The sequence below is a fragment of the Ambystoma mexicanum genome, chromosome 9, assembly GCF_040938575.1.
Source record: "Ambystoma mexicanum isolate Mex_15411 chromosome 9, UKY_AmexF1_1, whole genome shotgun sequence".
Taxonomy (NCBI): domain Eukaryota; kingdom Metazoa; phylum Chordata; class Amphibia; order Caudata; family Ambystomatidae; genus Ambystoma; species Ambystoma mexicanum.
In genome coordinates, this window is record NC_090931.1 from 532719641 (window position 1) to 532738230 (window position 18590).

General features: G+C 46.5%; 1 protein-coding gene across 2 annotated transcripts in view; it reads left to right on the forward strand.

The window, feature by feature from the left end:
* Window positions 1-1898, forward strand: part of TBX4 (T-box transcription factor 4) — a 613533-nt gene extending 611635 nt beyond the window's left edge. For both annotated transcript variants that reach the window (XM_069615083.1, XM_069615082.1), the window contains exon 9: window positions 271-1898. In XM_069615083.1, the coding sequence (XP_069471184.1) occupies window positions 271-899 (629 nt within the window). In that variant the 3' untranslated portion in view covers window positions 900-1898. The remainder of the gene's footprint in view (window positions 1-270) is intronic.
* The last annotated feature ends 16692 nt before the right edge of the window (window positions 1899-18590 follow it).

Below are 18590 nucleotides of genomic sequence, written 5' to 3' on the forward strand. Positions count from 1 at the left end.
TCTGTGACCACTAATAAAAAAGAGTTTAAAAAAAAAATGCTTTCTCTGGAATCCGTGAAGGAATCCTAACAGTTTCTGTTTGTTATTGAGTTAATTAAGGGTGGAAAAAATTGTGTTGAATTAGTATTGTGAAATTATTATGCTCAAGAAATGTTAATATTTGGGAAATTGAGACTTCAAATGGGAACACTATTCTCGCAAATGTGTAAACCTTTTATAGAAGAAAAGTATAATGATGATCATTACTGAAAATGTTTTATTTGTTTATAGAAAACGCTCGGCACCTGGATCTTCCTTGCAAGCGATCCTACCTAGAGGCCGCCTCCTCAGTGGGTGATGATCACTACTTCCGATCCCCTCCTCCATATGAGCAGCAAATGCTGAGTCCATCCTATCGCAGCGAGGTGGCTCAGAGGGAAGCCTGCATGTTCTCCAGCTCCGGGCCAGACATTGCCGGTGTCTCTGCCGTGGAAGACTTGCCTCCTCCTCCCCCACCACCTCCTTTGAGCTGTAACATGTGGACCTCTGTGGCACCGTACACCAGCTACAGCGTTCAGACAATGGAAGCAGTGCCCTACCAGCCATTCCCGACTCATTTCACCGCTGCCACCATGATGCCACGCCTCCCGGCCATCACAGGTCAAAGCTCGCAGGCCCCGGGGGAATCCCCCTACAGCGTCTACAACCAACTCTCCCACTCTCAAGGACGGGAGAGGGTCCCTCCGTCTTCCTACGTGAGGGAAAGAGTTCACCCGTCCCTGTGTGAGCGGAAAGCCTCTTCTCCCCACTTAAACACAGCCAATGAGTTCCTATACGCCCAAAGCTTTTCCCTGGCCAGAGAATCCTCCTTACAGTACCATTCAGGGATGGGGACCATGGAAAACTGGACGGATGGATGACTGTCCTTTCAAAGAACACACAACCCTTTGTCACCTTACACCTGGACTACTGTTAATCTATGCTTTCACCTGTAGGAAGCCTACAGGCCAATGAGGCTTACACATTGTGCCTTTGAGATAATACTGTTTGCAAACAGAGTACTTCATACTTCGACCAACAGATGTACAATATTTTGGGAAGGTCGGCAATCCACATTCCAAATGTAAATTCCCAGATCATATTTATGCAAAGATCTGCACTTATTTTCAGGCCAGTTTTTGAAATGTCATGTCTTCAGTATATACAACAATGTTCTAATTTCCATAGCTTTTTAGATTTAGCTGACAAAATGCTTGTGTCAGGGAAGAATCCAGGACAAAGTAAACAAAAGCCCACCCCTTCCAGGTGGTCCTGCCCAGATCTTTCTTGGAGAGATAGAGGTGTGATATTTAGATATGGACGACCTCAAGACTTCACAATCGTAATGATGGACTATGTGCCAAACAGACCAAACAGATACTACATTTTTGTGCAGAACCCAAGAGTTTTGAAAACATTTCATAAAAAAAGAAACGAATGATAGAAACTTCTGGTGGGGTGTGTGATACACTCTCAAATGTGTGACATTTTTGATATTTTGTTTTAAAAATGTGTTATGTCCTAGAAATACCTAAGAGATGTACTGATGGTAAAATGGTTCTGATCATCCTTAATTGTCCTGCAACAAGAACAACAACAAACTAAAACCTCCCTCCAGCAAAGAACGAAGCCGTTCGAGAAGGACCGCCCTACCAAAAGCATTCAAGGCCACTAAAGTGGAGGCTGTTCCAAAAGCAGACAATCCGCACCACATATGTGTGCCTGGTGTGGATGTCTTTGTTTGCCAAACACAGCAAATCACTACAGTTTTTGCATGCTGAATAGCTATTTATATATAAATATATATATAAATATTATATCTATATCACAAACGCAGGCCACGTGTCAAACTCAGCTTTGCTTTTACAAATTGAATTACTTAATGGCAATAAATGTTACATGGGTTTTCAAATATTTCTATTCAGGATTTGTTTTTCGTACACCTCTTGACGTAAAATGTAAAACATATTTAGGAGAAACAAAGTGCGCTTTTGAGTGTTAGCATGTGTGTGCGTGTGTGTTTTGTGTGAGTGCATATAGTGAAAAGAGTATTTAATATAATGAGGCAATATGTTCAAATAACGAATTCTTGAAATTGGCATGCTAACAGCCTTTAGAAAGTCGTTTTCTATTGAGTGATAACATGAACAATGCTATTTGCTGTCATTGGCTGTAGTTTCCTGGAGTACTGGCTGCACATGAAATCATGTTGTGTTATTTGTATTTATGCAGCACTGTGGCAATTTAAGAGATTTCAGAATATGGAGTACTCTCTTGTTTTTCCTGAAGGCAGATTGAGTAGGGTGTTGAGGAAACGGTGAGTCCTGAGTTGCTTTCTGGAGGCAGTGAGAGTGGGAACAGGTGAGTTTTGAGTTTGTTTTCTTGGAAGCAAGACTACACTAGCAACACAGGTTCGTATCCCCGGTCCGCTTAGAAACGTCTGGGTATTAAGCGCATTATAAATAACCCATCATATCATACACACAGGTTATATATTTCCACATTTTCTTAATAGGGTTGTATCTCACTAGCCAAAGAAAGTTTGTGGTGCTTAATGGTTTTGGATTTTGGGCTTACTTAATAGGGTGCTGTGATGAAATCCACTTGGCTTGATGGCCTGGGATGTAGACTAGCATAGCCCCGCTGGCTCAATTGTACTTAGAGGTATGCCCCTAAGACAGGTAGGTGCTCTGGTCAGGACGAGGTAAGGCAAGCAAGACAGGGGTGGGGTTCCATCACACATGAAGGTAGTTGATGCCGAGGGAGCTTGGTGGGCAAAGGGAGGGAGATCTGTAGTATGGTGTCTCTAGCAGTATACCTCACTGTGGTAAGTATGGCGAGGGGAAAGAATAGGACCTCTGGGGCAAACACATGCCACAGTCTTCTGTAGCTGGCTCGGGTAGGGACTGAAGACCATTGTACAACTGGTCTGGGGTGTGGGAAGTAAAGTTAGTCACATAAGGGGTTCATGGGATGACACGTGCAGCAGGTAGCTGTATTGGGGTTGAATGGCAGTAGGGTGAGGTCCAGTAACTACATCACGATCATGGTGGAGCTTGCCGAGGTTACAGGCCTGGGGCAAGAGGCAAGGTTAGTCACTTAACTACCCAGTTGGGGGCTATAGGCACTGAGCAAGCTTCAGGTACACCACTTACAGCATACAGCAGGTGGGAGATATGAGGCAGAGTAATGCAGAGGGTGGCTTTTATGAGAAATGGAAACAAGGGACCCTGTTACTAGGGGTTAGTCGAATTGGGATATAAGGCAAGAGGGTCGAGAGTTGTGTTTAGTAAATACATTTTTACAGAGGTGGCAGTTCTGGAAACGTGAACCTGACAAGCCGTGGCTGAGTTGTTGGTCTGAGGCTTTTCTGTTGGTAGGGATGGATAAATATTGGATTGTCAGGAGCATACAAACAAACTATTGGGGCTCGTGTTCAATAGAGCTGTAATGTGCGTGCAAGGCGTGAGAGCCTTGAGTACGGCTTTAATGCCTTTCATTCATGTCACTGCTCATTTTCCAGCATTTGTACGGTGGAGAGAAGTGGCGGAATGCAAAGTGCATTTCCACTGATCCCTTCCACTCCATCATACACATGCTCCAGCATCGGCACCTGCATGGATTTTCATGCCTAAAAAACACTGGAGATCCCTATGGGGTCCGCCTGCTTTATGCATCAGCATAAAGCAGGCGGACCCCATAGGGATCCATAGTACACGCTCCATGACGCGCGTGTTAAATTGCAATTCAACCCTCCCCGACATGCTCGCATGCCGGGCAGGGTTTAATTAATTGTATTTGAGAACACTGCTTACCAGTCACACATGGTAAGCAGTGTTCACAATTGAAATGAAACCCTCCCCGACATGAGAGTATGTCGGACTGGATTTAATTATAATTGTGAGTGCCACTTGACAAGCGAGCATGGCAAGCAGTGCTCACAACATTTACTCACTTTGCACTACAGAGGACCCAAAACAAATGGCAGACCGGGGGCTTAAAATGCCTTCCAGCCCGAAATGTTGAGTGGATAATTAAAGAGAACATTTAAAGTGAAAATAAAAGTACAAACATTGTGAAAAATAAACTTGGGCGTACAGCAACATAAATACATGGAAGCAAAATGTGAAATGTAAAACGAAAAGTAAAATAAAAGTGTAAAGAGGGACATCTAAGGGAAGTGGATTGGGAAGGCTCACCTGAGGAATAAGGGTTAACTCCCTACTGGAAGTATAGCTAGAATGCAAGCCGAGTGCAGAATCCTGAAGCTCGGATCTTTTGTTGCGTTTCGCTTGTAAGATCATTCCTGCCTAAGCAAAACGCCAGAGGCCTTTCCGCTTCCTGCTCACAAGTTGGTCTGAGTCTGTTATCAGGGGAAAAGTGAGGGAAGGCAGTGACAAAAGGCAAGGTGGTCCTCAGGCAAAAAGGGAATATGGTTGTTACTGTCAGGTTTAGCACTGCTATCAGGTTTAACGCTTACCTGAGCTTTATGAACAGACTTGGATGGTTTCTTGTCTTTGTATTTATCCCGCAGATGTGAATCCCGCAGATATGCGGGGTCTTCTCTGGAAGTCACACCGCCCGTCAGTGGCTGCTACAGCTGGCGTGACCCCCAAAGTCGACCCCAAAGGTATAATGGAAAAACCCACAAGGGGGAAAAAACCCTCTGACGGTACGAAGAGAGGATGTCAAGAAATCCGGACTTGAGCAATCTCCCAAATGCCACGCAGAAGGAAACAGGTTATCCAAGATGAAATATCGAGTCGGTTGGCCTCCGGAAGGAAAAGGAAAGAGGCTGTTCCAATGGAAGGGGGACTGAGAGGCAAAATCCAGTGGAACCAACCACCGGAGGAAAACAGGAACAGTGATCAAGGAGGGAAGAGGGAGAGAGAGCCACGAAAAACAAAGAGGGACACACAGAAGGAAGTGGAGCAGAGCGCTGAGATAAGGGTGCAAATTACCTTAGCATTGAGACGTGTTAATCAGCTTTCCCTGGCGTCCGTCAATGACACAATCCCCGTCCAACAAGACCACACAGGAGAGCTGGAGAGGCACGATCCATCGTAACCACCATGTTGGATGAGGCAGTGCACTCCGCGAATCGAACGCTCTTGAAAGGACATGTTCTCCACTGTCGCCATAAGGACCATCTCGAAACCAGGATGGCACATGACAGTATGCCACTACCTGTGCCCACACTCCCGTCCGAGCCAGAGTGTAGAAGATGGAAATTAGGCATCAAGGCAGGAACATGTATATTGCATAAAGGCTTCTAAGTCCTTTCACAGATCGAATAGCCCTTCCAATGTATTAGGTACTGCAGACGTCCTCTGCAACATCTGGAGTCACATATCCATTCTACCTCAAATTCAGGGGTATCATCTGACGCAGTAGGGTTTGGTGTTTTTTTCTGTGGAGTGTGCCTTTGTATGGTTTGAGAAGTGATACATGGAATACCGGATGAATCCTTTTCCAGGAAGGTGACAAAGCCAATCGAAAAGCAACTGGATTGATTTTCTTTAGGATGAGGAAGGGACCAGAAAATCTGGGTGATAGTTTATTGGGACAGAGATGTTTTGGTAAGTACTGGCAGACAACCAGACCTTATATCCCACAACGTACGGGGTTCCTCACTCCTCTTCATATCTGCATATCTCTTTGTTCGTTCCTGAGCTTTAGAGAGAATATCTGTTGTTTGATTCTGAACTTCCCAGAGGTCCTTTATCCAGGCATTGATGGTGGGTACTTGAGAGGGACCTGGCGACAAGGCTGGAAAGACAGTCGGATTAAATATGTAGGTACAGAAAAACGGGCTCTGTCGCAGGGAGGTGGGATACATGTTGTTATAACTGAATTCAGCAACATAAAGTAGCACAGATCAATCATCTTGTGTTTGGGAAGAGAAGCATCGCAGATACAGTGCAAGAGTTTGATTGAGCTGTTCGGTTGCCCCATTGGACTGCAGATGATAGCCAGAGGATTATGCTATTTTAATGCTGATGTTCTTGCATAACACAGACCAAAACCTTTACATATACTGGCTTCCTCTGTCAGAGATGATAGTAGTTGGAAGACAGTGAAGACGGAAAATGTCTGTGTATAAAACAGTGGCCATTTCAACGGCTGTTGGTAGTTTCGGAAAGGGAGAGAAATGAGCCAAGCGCATGAATAGATCAACAGTTACCATAGCAGTGGTGAAGCCATTCGAAGGTGGTCATGCCACAATGAAATCTATAGCGATAGTCTCCGAAAGCCAGGATGGTGGAAAAGGCTGTCAGAGCAGGCCCGTAGGTTTGCCTTTTTGTGTTTTGGATGGAGCGCAAATGTCACATTTCCTGATGTACTCCTGTACCATCGTGGACATACGATGCCACCAGAAATGTAGGCATAATGTATGCAAGGTGGCAGTAAACCCCTTAGGACCAGCCGATAAAAAGTCATGACAGAGATGTACAGCTTGCCAGCATGTATCCTGGGAAGCACATACAAGTGGTTGCTTTTAAACAAGAAATCTAGTTTTTTCTGGAGAGTCCACAGATTTTAATTAGACAGATTTAATTATGCATCAGATGTCTGAGTGTGCTGTTGTACTTGCTCCAGATAGATATCCACATGGTAGATGAAAGACTTCCCTTGTAATACCATCTGATACGGTACGGGTGCCTCATCCACCTTGCCATACAAGCGAGAAAGGGTATCTGCTACTTTTTTTTGACTTCCTGGAATGTACGCTAGTGCAAAGTTGTATTGCGCAAAGAAGTAGGTCATCAGGCCGTTCCACTGTTGCAACACTCGAGATTCTGAAGAGCCTGTAGGTTCCGATGATCAGAGCATATTTGTACCAGTTCTGTAGCACCAAGGAGTGGATGCCTCCATTCGAGACAGGCTCGTCGCATGGCTAGTGATTCCTTTTCCAGAAGTGAATAGTGTCTTTCGCTGATTTCCAAAGTCCTGGATAAGAAGGCCAAGAGATGTTCTTCCCCGTCAGCTTGGATTTGTTTTAAAACGGCTCCGATAGCATATTCTGGTGCATCAGTTTCAAAAATGAAGCCTTTGTTAGTGTCGGGTTAACAAAGCACTAGAGGTTGAGTAAAAGCCTCTTTAAGCGTGTTGAGAGCAGTCTCACAGTCTTCGGACCAAACACAAGTCACGTGTATCTTCAGGAGATGAGTTATGGGCAGGACTAAGCGAGAGAAGTCAGATATACATTTCCAATAAAGGTTTGCTAATCCCAAGAACTGTTGAATCGGTTTGATGGTGCCCGGAGTCAGTCAGTCTTGAACTGCCTTGACTTTACGTATATCCATGAAGATTCCAGCCTGACAAATCACATAACCAAGGTAGTGAATCGTAGTCTGATGGTACCGGCACTTCTAAGGCTTGGCCAAGAGTTGGTTGTGTGCAGTCTGGAGAGCACTTGACATACATGTAGTCGGTGATCAATAATATTGGCAGAGTACTTCAGTATCTCATCCAGGTATATATATATATATATGTATTTCAAATGCCCAAAGAGTGTTCAAAAAGCCATTTACCACTCGTCTCCCTGCTTAATCCTTCTAAAGTCATAGGCTCCACGTAAATCTAGTTTAGTGAACACCACTGCACTGCAAAGGGCTTCCAGGATATCCATAATCGGAGGCAGAGGGTATTTGTCATTGATAGTAACTCGATTGAGGCCTCTATTGTCGAGGTATGGTCTCAACTCAGTTGTCTCTTTTTTGGGGACTAAAAAAAGTGGAGCTTCATATGGAGATTTGGAATGGCGAATGAGTCCGTTATGGAGACTTTTTTCCAAATATTCTTTCAGCCCTGCCTATTCAAGTGTAGACAGGATGAGCATTCGACCAAAAGGAACTACGCAGTCTGGGACCAGATCGATAGTGCAGTTCTCAGGCCTGTGTGGGGGTAAGATCTTTTCATCGTCATCTAAAAAGACATCAACAAAATCTTGATATTCTGGTGGTATCACCTGTAGGTGTGAAACCATAAAAGGCGGATCAGTAGGTGGATGTTCTGTGTAGCGAATTGTACAAGCCTCCTTTACCACAGTACAGTTCTGAGTACAGTATTCCAAACCCACGAATCAAGTCCCTGCTGACCAGTTTGTATAGGGGTTGTGTAACTGGAGCCAGGGTATCCCCAGCACTAGGGGAAAATGAGAAGCCTTGATAAGGTCGAAACATGTGAGTTCAATGTGTTGAGCCACTTCCATCCTTAACTCCTGTGTTTGTAGTACTATTGATCCAGATGACGAAGGAAGTCCATCAATGCCTTCCCCCGGCTGAGAAATGGTCTTCACCATGGGAACGTTATTCTGTTGAGCCCAGGATATGTCCATAAACATACCTGCAGCCCCACAGTCCACCAGGTCCAAAAGCATTGACCTTTTTTGTGTTCATGAATGAGGATCTGAACATTTAAGACCACTAGGGAAGGTCTTGTGACTGAAGAACATACGGAGCCTTCAAGTTTCTCCCAATACCTAGCTCCGTTCAGGATCGGCAGCTGGAATTTCCCAAACGCTGGGATGGTACCAGTGGGCACTCACATAGTAGATGGTTTCGGGAAGCACAATACATGCACAAACCTTGCACAGTCCTGCGCTTCCTTTCGTCCAGCGTGAGCAGCCTCCTTTTGGCTCCCAACTGCATGGGTTCTGCCGGGAGAGGACCCAGCAGGCAAGGTGTTGGGTCTATAAGTAACCCCTCTAGGCTTGCATTTCTCAGTGCATCTTTCTTGTAAACAGAAGTCAATCTGTAGAACTAATGCCATTAAGGCATTGACATTTACTGGATGTACCATGCAAGTTAATTCATCTTTGATCTCGTTGTTTGATCTACGTTGAAACAGGGTGAAACAGGTATCTTCACGCCAGCCTGTTTCCTTGTCTAAACTCACTAGTGTAAGTCATCAGGTTCATTGAACCCTGTTGCAGGTCCAGGAGAGCTTCTTGTGCAGAAAAAGCAACGTCTGGTCGGTCAAACATATTTCTGAACACTGCCATGAAGGCGGCGTAATTGTCCAACAAAGCATCAGAACTAGTGACATAAAGCGTAGCCCAAGAAAGGGCATTCCCTATTAAAATGCGAGATTAGGAATCCAAAATTAGCTTTTTCTGTAACAAAGGACATTGGTCGAAAGGTGAAATGTATGATACATGAGTCCAAAACCTGCTTTTGTATCTTCAGGGACCCATCGTATTTTTCCATTACTTCACCAAGAGAAGGGTTTTCCTGCATCAATGTGTCTCTAGTGAGGACCATTTGTTTTAACGTGGCATTCTCTGCCTTAAGAACCTGCACTTCGGCTGACAATTCTTGGATGGCTCTTACCAACTCCTGCATAGAATCCATGTCTGCGGGTGACTCAGGGCGTCTCAAACTCTCAGATTCATTACTAATATCAGGTTTAGTGATTAAATGAGCTTTACGAGCAGACTTGGGGGGTTTCTTGTCTTTGTTTTTAATCCTGCAGACATGTTTTGTTTGTTTGTTTTATTATTTATAATGCGCACCAGACCCGAGGGTATCAGGGCACCAAAGGCAACAAGAGGGTTGTTCAGCTTAGGTATGAGCGATCTTCTCTGGAAGCCACAAATCCCGTCCATAGCTGCTACAGCCAGCGTGACCCCCGAAGTTCACCCCAAGGGTACAAGGGAAAAACCCACAAGGGGTGAAAAAACCCTTTGATGGTACGAAGAGATGAAGAAATCCAGACTCGAGCAATCTCCCAAATGCCACGGAAAAGGAAATAGGTCATCCAAGATGAAATATCAAGTCCGTTGGCCTCAGGAAGGAAAAGGAAAGAGGCCGTTCCAATGGAGGGGGGACGAAAGGCAGAACCCAGTGGAACCAACCACTGGAGGAAAACAGGAACAGTGATCAAGGAGGGAACGGGGTGAGAGAGCCAGGGAAAACGAAGAGGTAAACACAGAAGGAAATGGAGTGGAGGCTGAGCTAAGGGTGCCAATTAACTTAGAGTTGAGATGCGTTCATCAGCTTTCCCTGGCCGGCTGAATGCATTTGCAGAGGCTCCTGTTGCAGTGTGGCATCCATCCATGACACAATCCCTGGCCAACTAGACTGCACGGGAGAGCTGGAGAGCCACGATCCAGCATAACCTCCATGTTGGATGAGGCGGTGTACTGCTCGAATCAAACGCTCCATGTTGGATGAGGCGGTGTACTGCTCGAATCAAACGCTCCTGAAAGGATGTTTTCTCCACTGTCGCCATAAGGACCATCTCAAACCAGGAGGACACATGACAGTTACGTGTTCTTAAGGTTTTTTGCCAGAAGTGTTGTGTGTGCTCCAGATGATATATGTCAGCCACTGCAACAACCACTAGGAGTCATTTGTTAGCCACTTCACATGGCAGTGGGACCATCGGCCCAAAGATTAGGACTAGTTCTTATCCTCATGCCATGAGCAGGTTTTGTGGCTGAGGATCCAGAGGGGTGGCGCATAGTCAGGAAGGGGCATCTTGGAGGGGTGTGAGTTTGAAGGGGACAGGCATCACCAAATTCAGCATGAACAAGGCAGCTTCCTGTTCGTAAACTGCAGAGGGGACGATTCAACCGAGTGTTTACCTCAATGTGAAATATTGTATCAATAGTTGTTCCTTTGTCTTATCTACTATAGGTCTGTCACAGCGGAGGAACATGATGCATCTACTAGAAAGGACAGACAGACCGCAAGGGTCCCGCACAGCCCTAAACTTGTACAACGGCACTCAGGGGTTCAAGACCCCGAAGAGGCTGCACAATGTATGGCGGCAAGAGGCGGGGCTGGAACTCCTTCCATCCCCCAAATGTTGGGCGGGGAAGTCGAGTGAAAACAAAGTGGACAGAAAAGTGCAAATATTGTGCAAGGCAAAGTGGAGCATACAGTAACGTAAAGTGCATGGAAGCAGCAAGTGAAATGCAAAGGTAAAAGGAAAGTAAAAGTGTAGTGTAGGACGCCCAAGGAAAAGTAGATTGGGAAGACCTCCGGGGGGAATAAGATTTTATTAAAGACTCAAGATATAGCAGGAACACCAGCTCAGTTCAAAAACCTGAATCTGTGTTGAGTTAGCCCCTGCCTAAATAAAGCACCCGCTGCCTTTGTTCTCCCTACTCATAAGTTGGTCTGCGTCTGTTATTGAGGGGAGGTTGGGTGGTGGTCAGTGACCATGGGCAGAGTAGGTTCAAACCATAAGGTAATATGTTTGTCACTACTGTATGGCCCCATGCACAAATCCGAAGAATTCTCCGTCATTAGCCTCGCCTGTGCCCCTCACAGCCTAATCATTTTTATCCCTCAGCTATCCTGCAAGCATCCTCCTCCCCGCAGATGACTGGACATCACCTCTCCTCATCCGGCACCATCCCCGTGATCACAGTTACGATCCTGGGCCGTTCCTCTCTGGAGGACTGACTCATGCCGACTGTTCCTCAGCATGCGACTCGCCACCTGCAAAGAGAGACTGGGCTGTAGATGTCTCTACGCTGGACCAACCAGCAATTGCCAACAGGGAAACTTCTACCCAGGCGGCCACGAGATGGATCTCTCTGAAAATAGCCTGGATGCCAACTCTGAAACAGTGCCGCCTGATCAGCGTCCTCATTCGGTACACAAATTGTGCAACCAAGTGCACAATGCAGCCGGGGAGGAATACAACCCGCGAAGTCTGGTGTCCCTCCCTGTGCCAGACTTAATCCAGCCCTTATCACTTCTTCCTCTGACTGCACATGTAACCTTCTGCACAGCAAAGTGGTATGTCCTGTCTATAGGCTCTTCAGTTTCAGATTGTTTCGGATTGCAGCACAATCCATAAAACTAAGCACATCAGCAAAATCAACACCAATGCATAGAATGTAAAAATGCTCATTTTTAAAATAAGATATCAACCATATAAAGGAGAAATACAAAAAAGTGTCACTGCCCCTCTTGTGCAATACAGCCCCCTCTCACAACCATAGGTGAATCAGTTGACCTGACTGGTGTCACACACATAACTCAAATAACGTCACACACATTCACTCGTGTGGCATATTCCATAGAGTACAACAGTGGAAACAAGTGGGACCTTGAGATAATTCATTAGGCCTCATAAACCGTTCGGCGACATTGTTGCGCAAATACTCAGATACAGATACAACATTCCATACAAAGGAAAGTGGCCCATCGGAATGCAGCCAAACAAACAGGTTTCCTAGTGTAGCCGCTCAATCCTCCCCATATTCCTGCTACTCAACAATACCGGACAGAAAACACAGCTAAACAGAACAGATGTTGCTGGCTGTCTAAACTCAAAGGAAAGAGAGGGGCCTGCCTAGAATGTGAACCCCTGTCCTCTTGTAAGTTTAGACCTGACATCTTTGCCTCATTCTCGGAACATAGGGCAAAAGAGGAGAACATCGCCCACAAAGGAAAACATTTGCCACTTTCTGTGTCATCCCACTGGGGCAAGGGTGGCACGCTGAGAGGTTGTCTTCCAATGGCTACATTTCCCCCTTGACTGGAGCTGATCTAACCTCGGTCTAGTTAGCGGCATTCTGTGCCTAAAACTGGTCACCTGATCCAAGCAAGGAAAATAACTGCCCAGCTGCATAATGCTCAAATGTATACTACCAGAAGTCTGGCAGAAAGTGCAGTTTCATCTTTCTTGTGGGGCCGACCTTCAAACTGCTTTGGCTTTTGGGGGGATATTAACAGAACCAAGGAAACATGGCTCCTCCCGAACCACACAGAGCAAGTATCCCAGACTGCTAACCGTCTGATCTTGTTTGTATCATGAAAGGGGGTCCGTTCATTGACTGTAGACCTACATAAGGAATGCTCATCGCACACAATATCTCTGCCTGTGCATTGTGTCCTAAGATGTAGCATTTTATCACCAATCCAGCCTAAACGTGCCTTGTTGTCTGCAATGATAATAGCCGTGGACTTGGGCACACACTTTAAAAAAGTGCTTTCAAATTAAATAAAACGATCACTAGCATGATCTTGGACTTACAGGATTTTGCAACAAGCCTGTGACTTTTTACAGAAGGTGAAAAAGTCACATAATAACCTTCTACAGGCTTGTTCAGTTTTGGGAAGAAAAACAGCATTGTCTGAATTTAACAATCAAGGAATGCGCCTTCCTTTAATGCTGGAGACATCATCATTGGTGTTTATTAACATAACATCAAGTCCATTTCAATACAAAATGATCAACGGTAGAGTCAATACGGTACGCAGTAAAAACATTGCGGCAAAAATGTAGCCTTTACAAAAAATCACAGCAAAAATGCTGTGGTTTGACCCGGGTAAAGGTCTAGCCCATTATACCATTTAAGGGGAGCGGGGGTCAACCCTGCACCCCCTAAATGATATAATGGGTGTGGGGGTTGCGTGGGGTTTCCCCCACACCCTTTACATGTATTGCGGCAGCAAAACCACAGCCTTTTTTGCAGCAGTTTTTTGTGTAAACAGCCATTTTTGCCACGATTTTAACACATGGAACCGTCAAAACACAACCCTTGTAAACACATGAAACGGGAAAAGGGATAATGTTTTTGCCAGCTCCGCCATACCTTATGTGGGCTGTAATATTGTCATATAGTGCTAAACTGCAATTTAGGAGTCCATTCCTAACTCCCTGATTAAACAGTACTTCCCATTATTCAGCCCCGGGTACTAGAGCAAAAGCTGTACTCAAATCCAGAAAGGCTTAAAAGAGGCCACCAGGGGGCGTGGACAAGATGGCCGCGCTATGCACAAGCTCCTCACCCCTCGCTGTTTAAATGAGCATGGGCCCCTATATCCCCCTTTGAGTACTGCCTCGACTGCTGAAGGTGTCCCGCAGAAGTCTGAGACGGGAAAGTGAATGCGACCCCTGACTTCCCTGTCAGTGACTCCTGTGCAAAGCTCCCCCGGGAGAACGATCCCTGTTGGGGAGAGGAGGTACTGAGAGGTCCCGAGAGGGGAGGTATGGAGCCCCGACCAGGAGCCTTTCCACTCAGACCCAGCAAAGAGTGTCACCCCATGGGAGGGTGGCGACCCGCCTTTAGTAACTCCGGACAGAACACTGCCTGGTCGGCCCTCGCTTGCTGACCCACCCAACTTCCTGAATGTGCCCGAGCGCAGTGCTCAGTCCAGGGGTGCACAGCGGCTATCTTGTTCTAGACCTTTGGAGGCTGCAAGGACCCTGCACAACAATGTTGTGGCAATCCCCTTCCCCCATCAGTCAGCACCACCACAATCAGTTTCATTCCAGCCTGGGGGTCGAGCCACCATCCGCCCACGTGGGACAGGGATCTCAGGAACTTGAAACTGGGCCATCCTGATCCCAACATCCACTCAAGGAGGTCACTGAACTACCCCAAAGTCACCGGAGCAAGTGGAGGTCCAGTCAGTGAGTGGAGAGCTGTGTCAGGTGCTCATTTCCGCCAACACAATCCCAGCGGGAACCCGCTGGATATCACAGTGCCCGTGGAGCCCTCAGCTGCAGCGGCAGAGTCGTGTATTTTAAGGAAGGGGCCCCCATCCCAGTATATGTCCGAAGGAGATGTCCCAAAGTGAAGCCCAGCTGGCGGTCCACCTCTAAGCCATCTGAGATTGTGTAGGGCCCCATGCAGAGGAGAAGAGGAAGTCGATCATGGATACAAGATCACAAGGCCTGAGTCGGGATAGCCCGAGGTTTACTTGTCCTGCAGAAGGTGATAAGAAGGGCGAAGAAGGAGTCGGGTGAACTGGTATCCTGAAGTTGGTGGATGAACAGAGGGTTGAGCATTGAGGACTGCCTGGCATTGGAGAAACAAGACAAGTAAAAGGGTGACCCCCCCTGTTTTGTATGTTTTTCTTCTCAAATAAGAGACACAATGTTCCAGGATCCAGGTAACCAGGGGGTTTAGGGTAGGCCCTGGCTGGTGCAGGGTACTTTCAGGGGAGCACTGGAACCCTAATCTGTGTCTGTTTGGGACCCCCAGGGATCATAGAGCGGGTGCCGAGGACAGAGGAAACCCATCCCATAGGGGGACCCCCCCACTGGTCTGAGAAGTCAAACTGATGAGTTGGAAATAGTCCCTGCAGCAGTTTAAAACTCTTCATCTTCCATAGTGGGGTCATGGAATGTCTCAACATCGATGGCCATGGGGGAGCAGGGGGCCACCAAGAGCGGCATTTCCACCATCCTAGAGGAGATCAGATGGAAACATACAGACATTGGTTTGAGGATATATGGTTTGGACAAAAAAGGTAATCCCTGGTCAACAGACTGCAAGGCTTAGAGGCAAACTAAATGTCAGTGGATATACTAGAGACACAACTCGATATGAGGATCTCAGAATTGGAATGGCAAGAGGAAGCCATGAGACTGAAGATGGACGACTCTGAAAACCGCGAGAGGTGCAATAATCTCAGTTTCTTTAGGTTTCTGGAAAAGGAAGGGGAAACCACAAAGACATAGAAAGAGCGATACAGGATGTTTTACACACACTATTCTGTGAAGAAACAGCAAGAAAGGTTACAATGGACAGGGCTCACCGAACAGAAGGAAGTGGACAAGGCACCCAGTCGTTCTTGCAAGATCCCACTATTACACTGAACAATCTAGGGTGCTGGGCAAGGCGAGGAAAGAGAGTCCCACAGAGTATGTATCTTCCAAGTTTTCCATCTTCCAAGACCTCCCAGGCTTTACGCTGACCAGAAGATGTTTGTGCTTTCCTCTATTTCCTCTTACCCAGTGGCAAACAGATAAAGGTGTGAAATACAGATGGGGGCTTCCCTTCTCAATCGTGTTCGAACATGAGGGGTTACCATACAACCTGGTCAAGGAGGATGGCATACAAAGAGTTTTGGGTGAACTATTGGGTGAAGAGACCTGACAGAACCAGCAAGCGGACTCACAGTGAAGTATCCCTCTAAGCAGGTGTCAAAACACAGCCAGACAGACACACATTCAAAAGGATGAATTCACCAAGGAAGAGATGAACTGCCAATGGCTTTCCCGTAGACATATACATTTGGAGGGCATGAGGGAGGGGTACCTGCTTATATATGAGGCAGTATGGAGCTGAGGAAGGGGTAATGATACGCCTCTTAATGATAGCGGTCAGAGTATTGAGATTTATAGTGGAACAGGATATAAAAAGGGTCTATGGACCCATACAAAGGAGGGGAGGAGCATTCGAAGAGATTTCAAAAAAGTTAATTATGGTTTCACAGTTCTGGGGGCTCAGGGGAGGTGGGGTTTCTTAGAATGGAATGAGGAGGGGGAGGTGTGGTCCTGATGGTCCAGCATAGTTATTGTAAGGTGGCTCTACCCAAGCTGGACGTCTCCAGGAAGGGGGAGGATTGTTAGGGTATTGTTTCGAGGAGGTTGTTTGTGTTTTGGTTGAGAACAGCAGGGTTTGGTTTGACATGCAGGGGAGCAGGGAGGTGAAGGTGGAAGCAGCAAGGAACAGGTGCACACAATGAGAATGTTGTGAGCCCCAAAACGGTGTTGCCTATGACTGACCCTGCTTCTGCCTTTGCCGTGGGTACTTTGCACGTAAGGGGGATGAGCTCCCTGATAAAGCATTCCATGGAATCCCGTGAATTCTGAAGACCGCGTTTAGATTTCCTCTGCATCCAGCAAACTCACAGGGTCAGAAACTTTACTTCATGTGAAGGGTATTGAAAAGGTACAATATGCCTCGGCCTCAGTTAAAATAAAAAGAAGGGAGTGGCCACAGTGGTTGGGGAAAGAGGCAGATTCCCGGTTGTGAAGGTGTTTAGAGACATAGAGGTGAGGTCCATCATCTTGAGGAATTATCAAGGATCCAAGATACGATGGGATCAGTGTATTGCCCCTACTCAGCTCTGATCCAATTTTGGGAGGGGCTGTCCCTAAAACTCAAATCATTTGTGGAAGGTAGCTTATTCATAGCAGGTTATTTTAATATGGTGCTAGATCGAGAGAGGGATAGGAAATGTTTGAGGAACGCAAAGACCCCACCTGAATGAGATAGGGGAGTCCCGAAGGTTTGGTGAAATTAATCAGGAGTTGGAGGTGGTAGATGCCTGGATACTAGTGGGGCAGGGAGACCTACCATACACCCATTACCCAGCTGAACACGACTCCTATTCTAGGATAGACCTCATTCTCCTCGACGCAAGGGTAAAAAAGAAAGGGCAAGATGTATGCCTCTCACCGGTCCCAGGTCGGACCATGATCTGGTCTTCATTAAGATGGGGAAATGGGTTGGGCAGGAAAAGAGAGGGCACTGGATTTGCCATGATTTCCTCCTCAGATATAGAGAGGTGGGAAAGTTCTCACTGACAATCATTAAAGAGTATTTCCAGTTCAACGACAATGGGGCGGTCCATACCCCCATACCCCCATGTTATGGGATGGGTTTAAAGCTACTATCAGGGGAGATTTAATCAGGATAGGCTCTTTTACAAAAAGGGAGAGGCAAAAGGAGGAGGGGTATGATTGCAGCTCTCCAACCCGGGGAGTTTGGGCAATAATTATGTTAACCCAGTAGTTAGTGATAAATGACACTGGAACGAAGCTGCAATATCTTAAACAAAAGTAATTGAAAAAGGGGAAAAGGCAGAGAGAATCTTGCCCTGGAAACTGAGAGAAGGTAGAAAATCAAAGATGGTTGCCTCAATGCACACACCATATTCTGGGGTAGAGTATGACAACCGCAATATTGGGGTGGAATTTTGAAATTATTATGAAAAACTGTACTCCTCCGATTATAAGGGAGACGGCTCTCACATGACCAGTTTCTTGGTGTGCGAATGATGGGGCGTGTGGAGTCCACTGTGGCCGTAGTCATCAGTGGAGGCCTAATAAGCCCTGGTGCTGCAGCAGGGTGGGCCCACAGACTACATTACCCATGGGACTAGGGCCAGCAGGCAGTGCGCAGCGTAGTGCACTCCAGGGCTCTTATGCCCCACAGCCACCCGTGCCAGTTGCTGGTGATTGCAGATTGGTGGCACAGTCTGAGACGACGCAGCATGGCAACGAGCACGGACAAGGCAAGGGCTCTGAGTTTCCTTTATGCCGGCAGGCAATCCGAGGCCCGAGCGTGCCGGTGAGCTGAGGCAGTTGCTGGCTGCTCATGAGCCCCGGTGCGCCGGTGAACGCTGAAGGGAATACCAGTCGTTCGAATGCCTGCTATGGCTTCAGACCATGGAGGAGTTAGAGGCACCCAGGGCACCCTACAGGGTCCCAAGATTCAGTTAAGTACATTGACGAAAACATATATGAACATGTGTGCAGGATTACTACATGTGAAGTTACAACACGTGGCTGTGGGAAATAAGGAGGCACAATTTATGCTAACAAACGGGTTTCTGAGGCAGAACAATCTAAAAAACAGAGTTTTAATTGTGTGAAGCTGATTTCATGCTGCCATCCACGCAATCCATGCTTACCATGAGTTATGTTGATGTTACTCTATCAAGTCATGCTATGTGGGTCAGCTTTCTATTATGCTTACCATGAGTTATGTTGATGTTGCTTTGAGTTAACCATGCACATCATGTATTGCATGAGCTCAGGCTGTAGTTCTAGGTGCTAGGTGGGATTTCCAGAGTGCATATATGAAA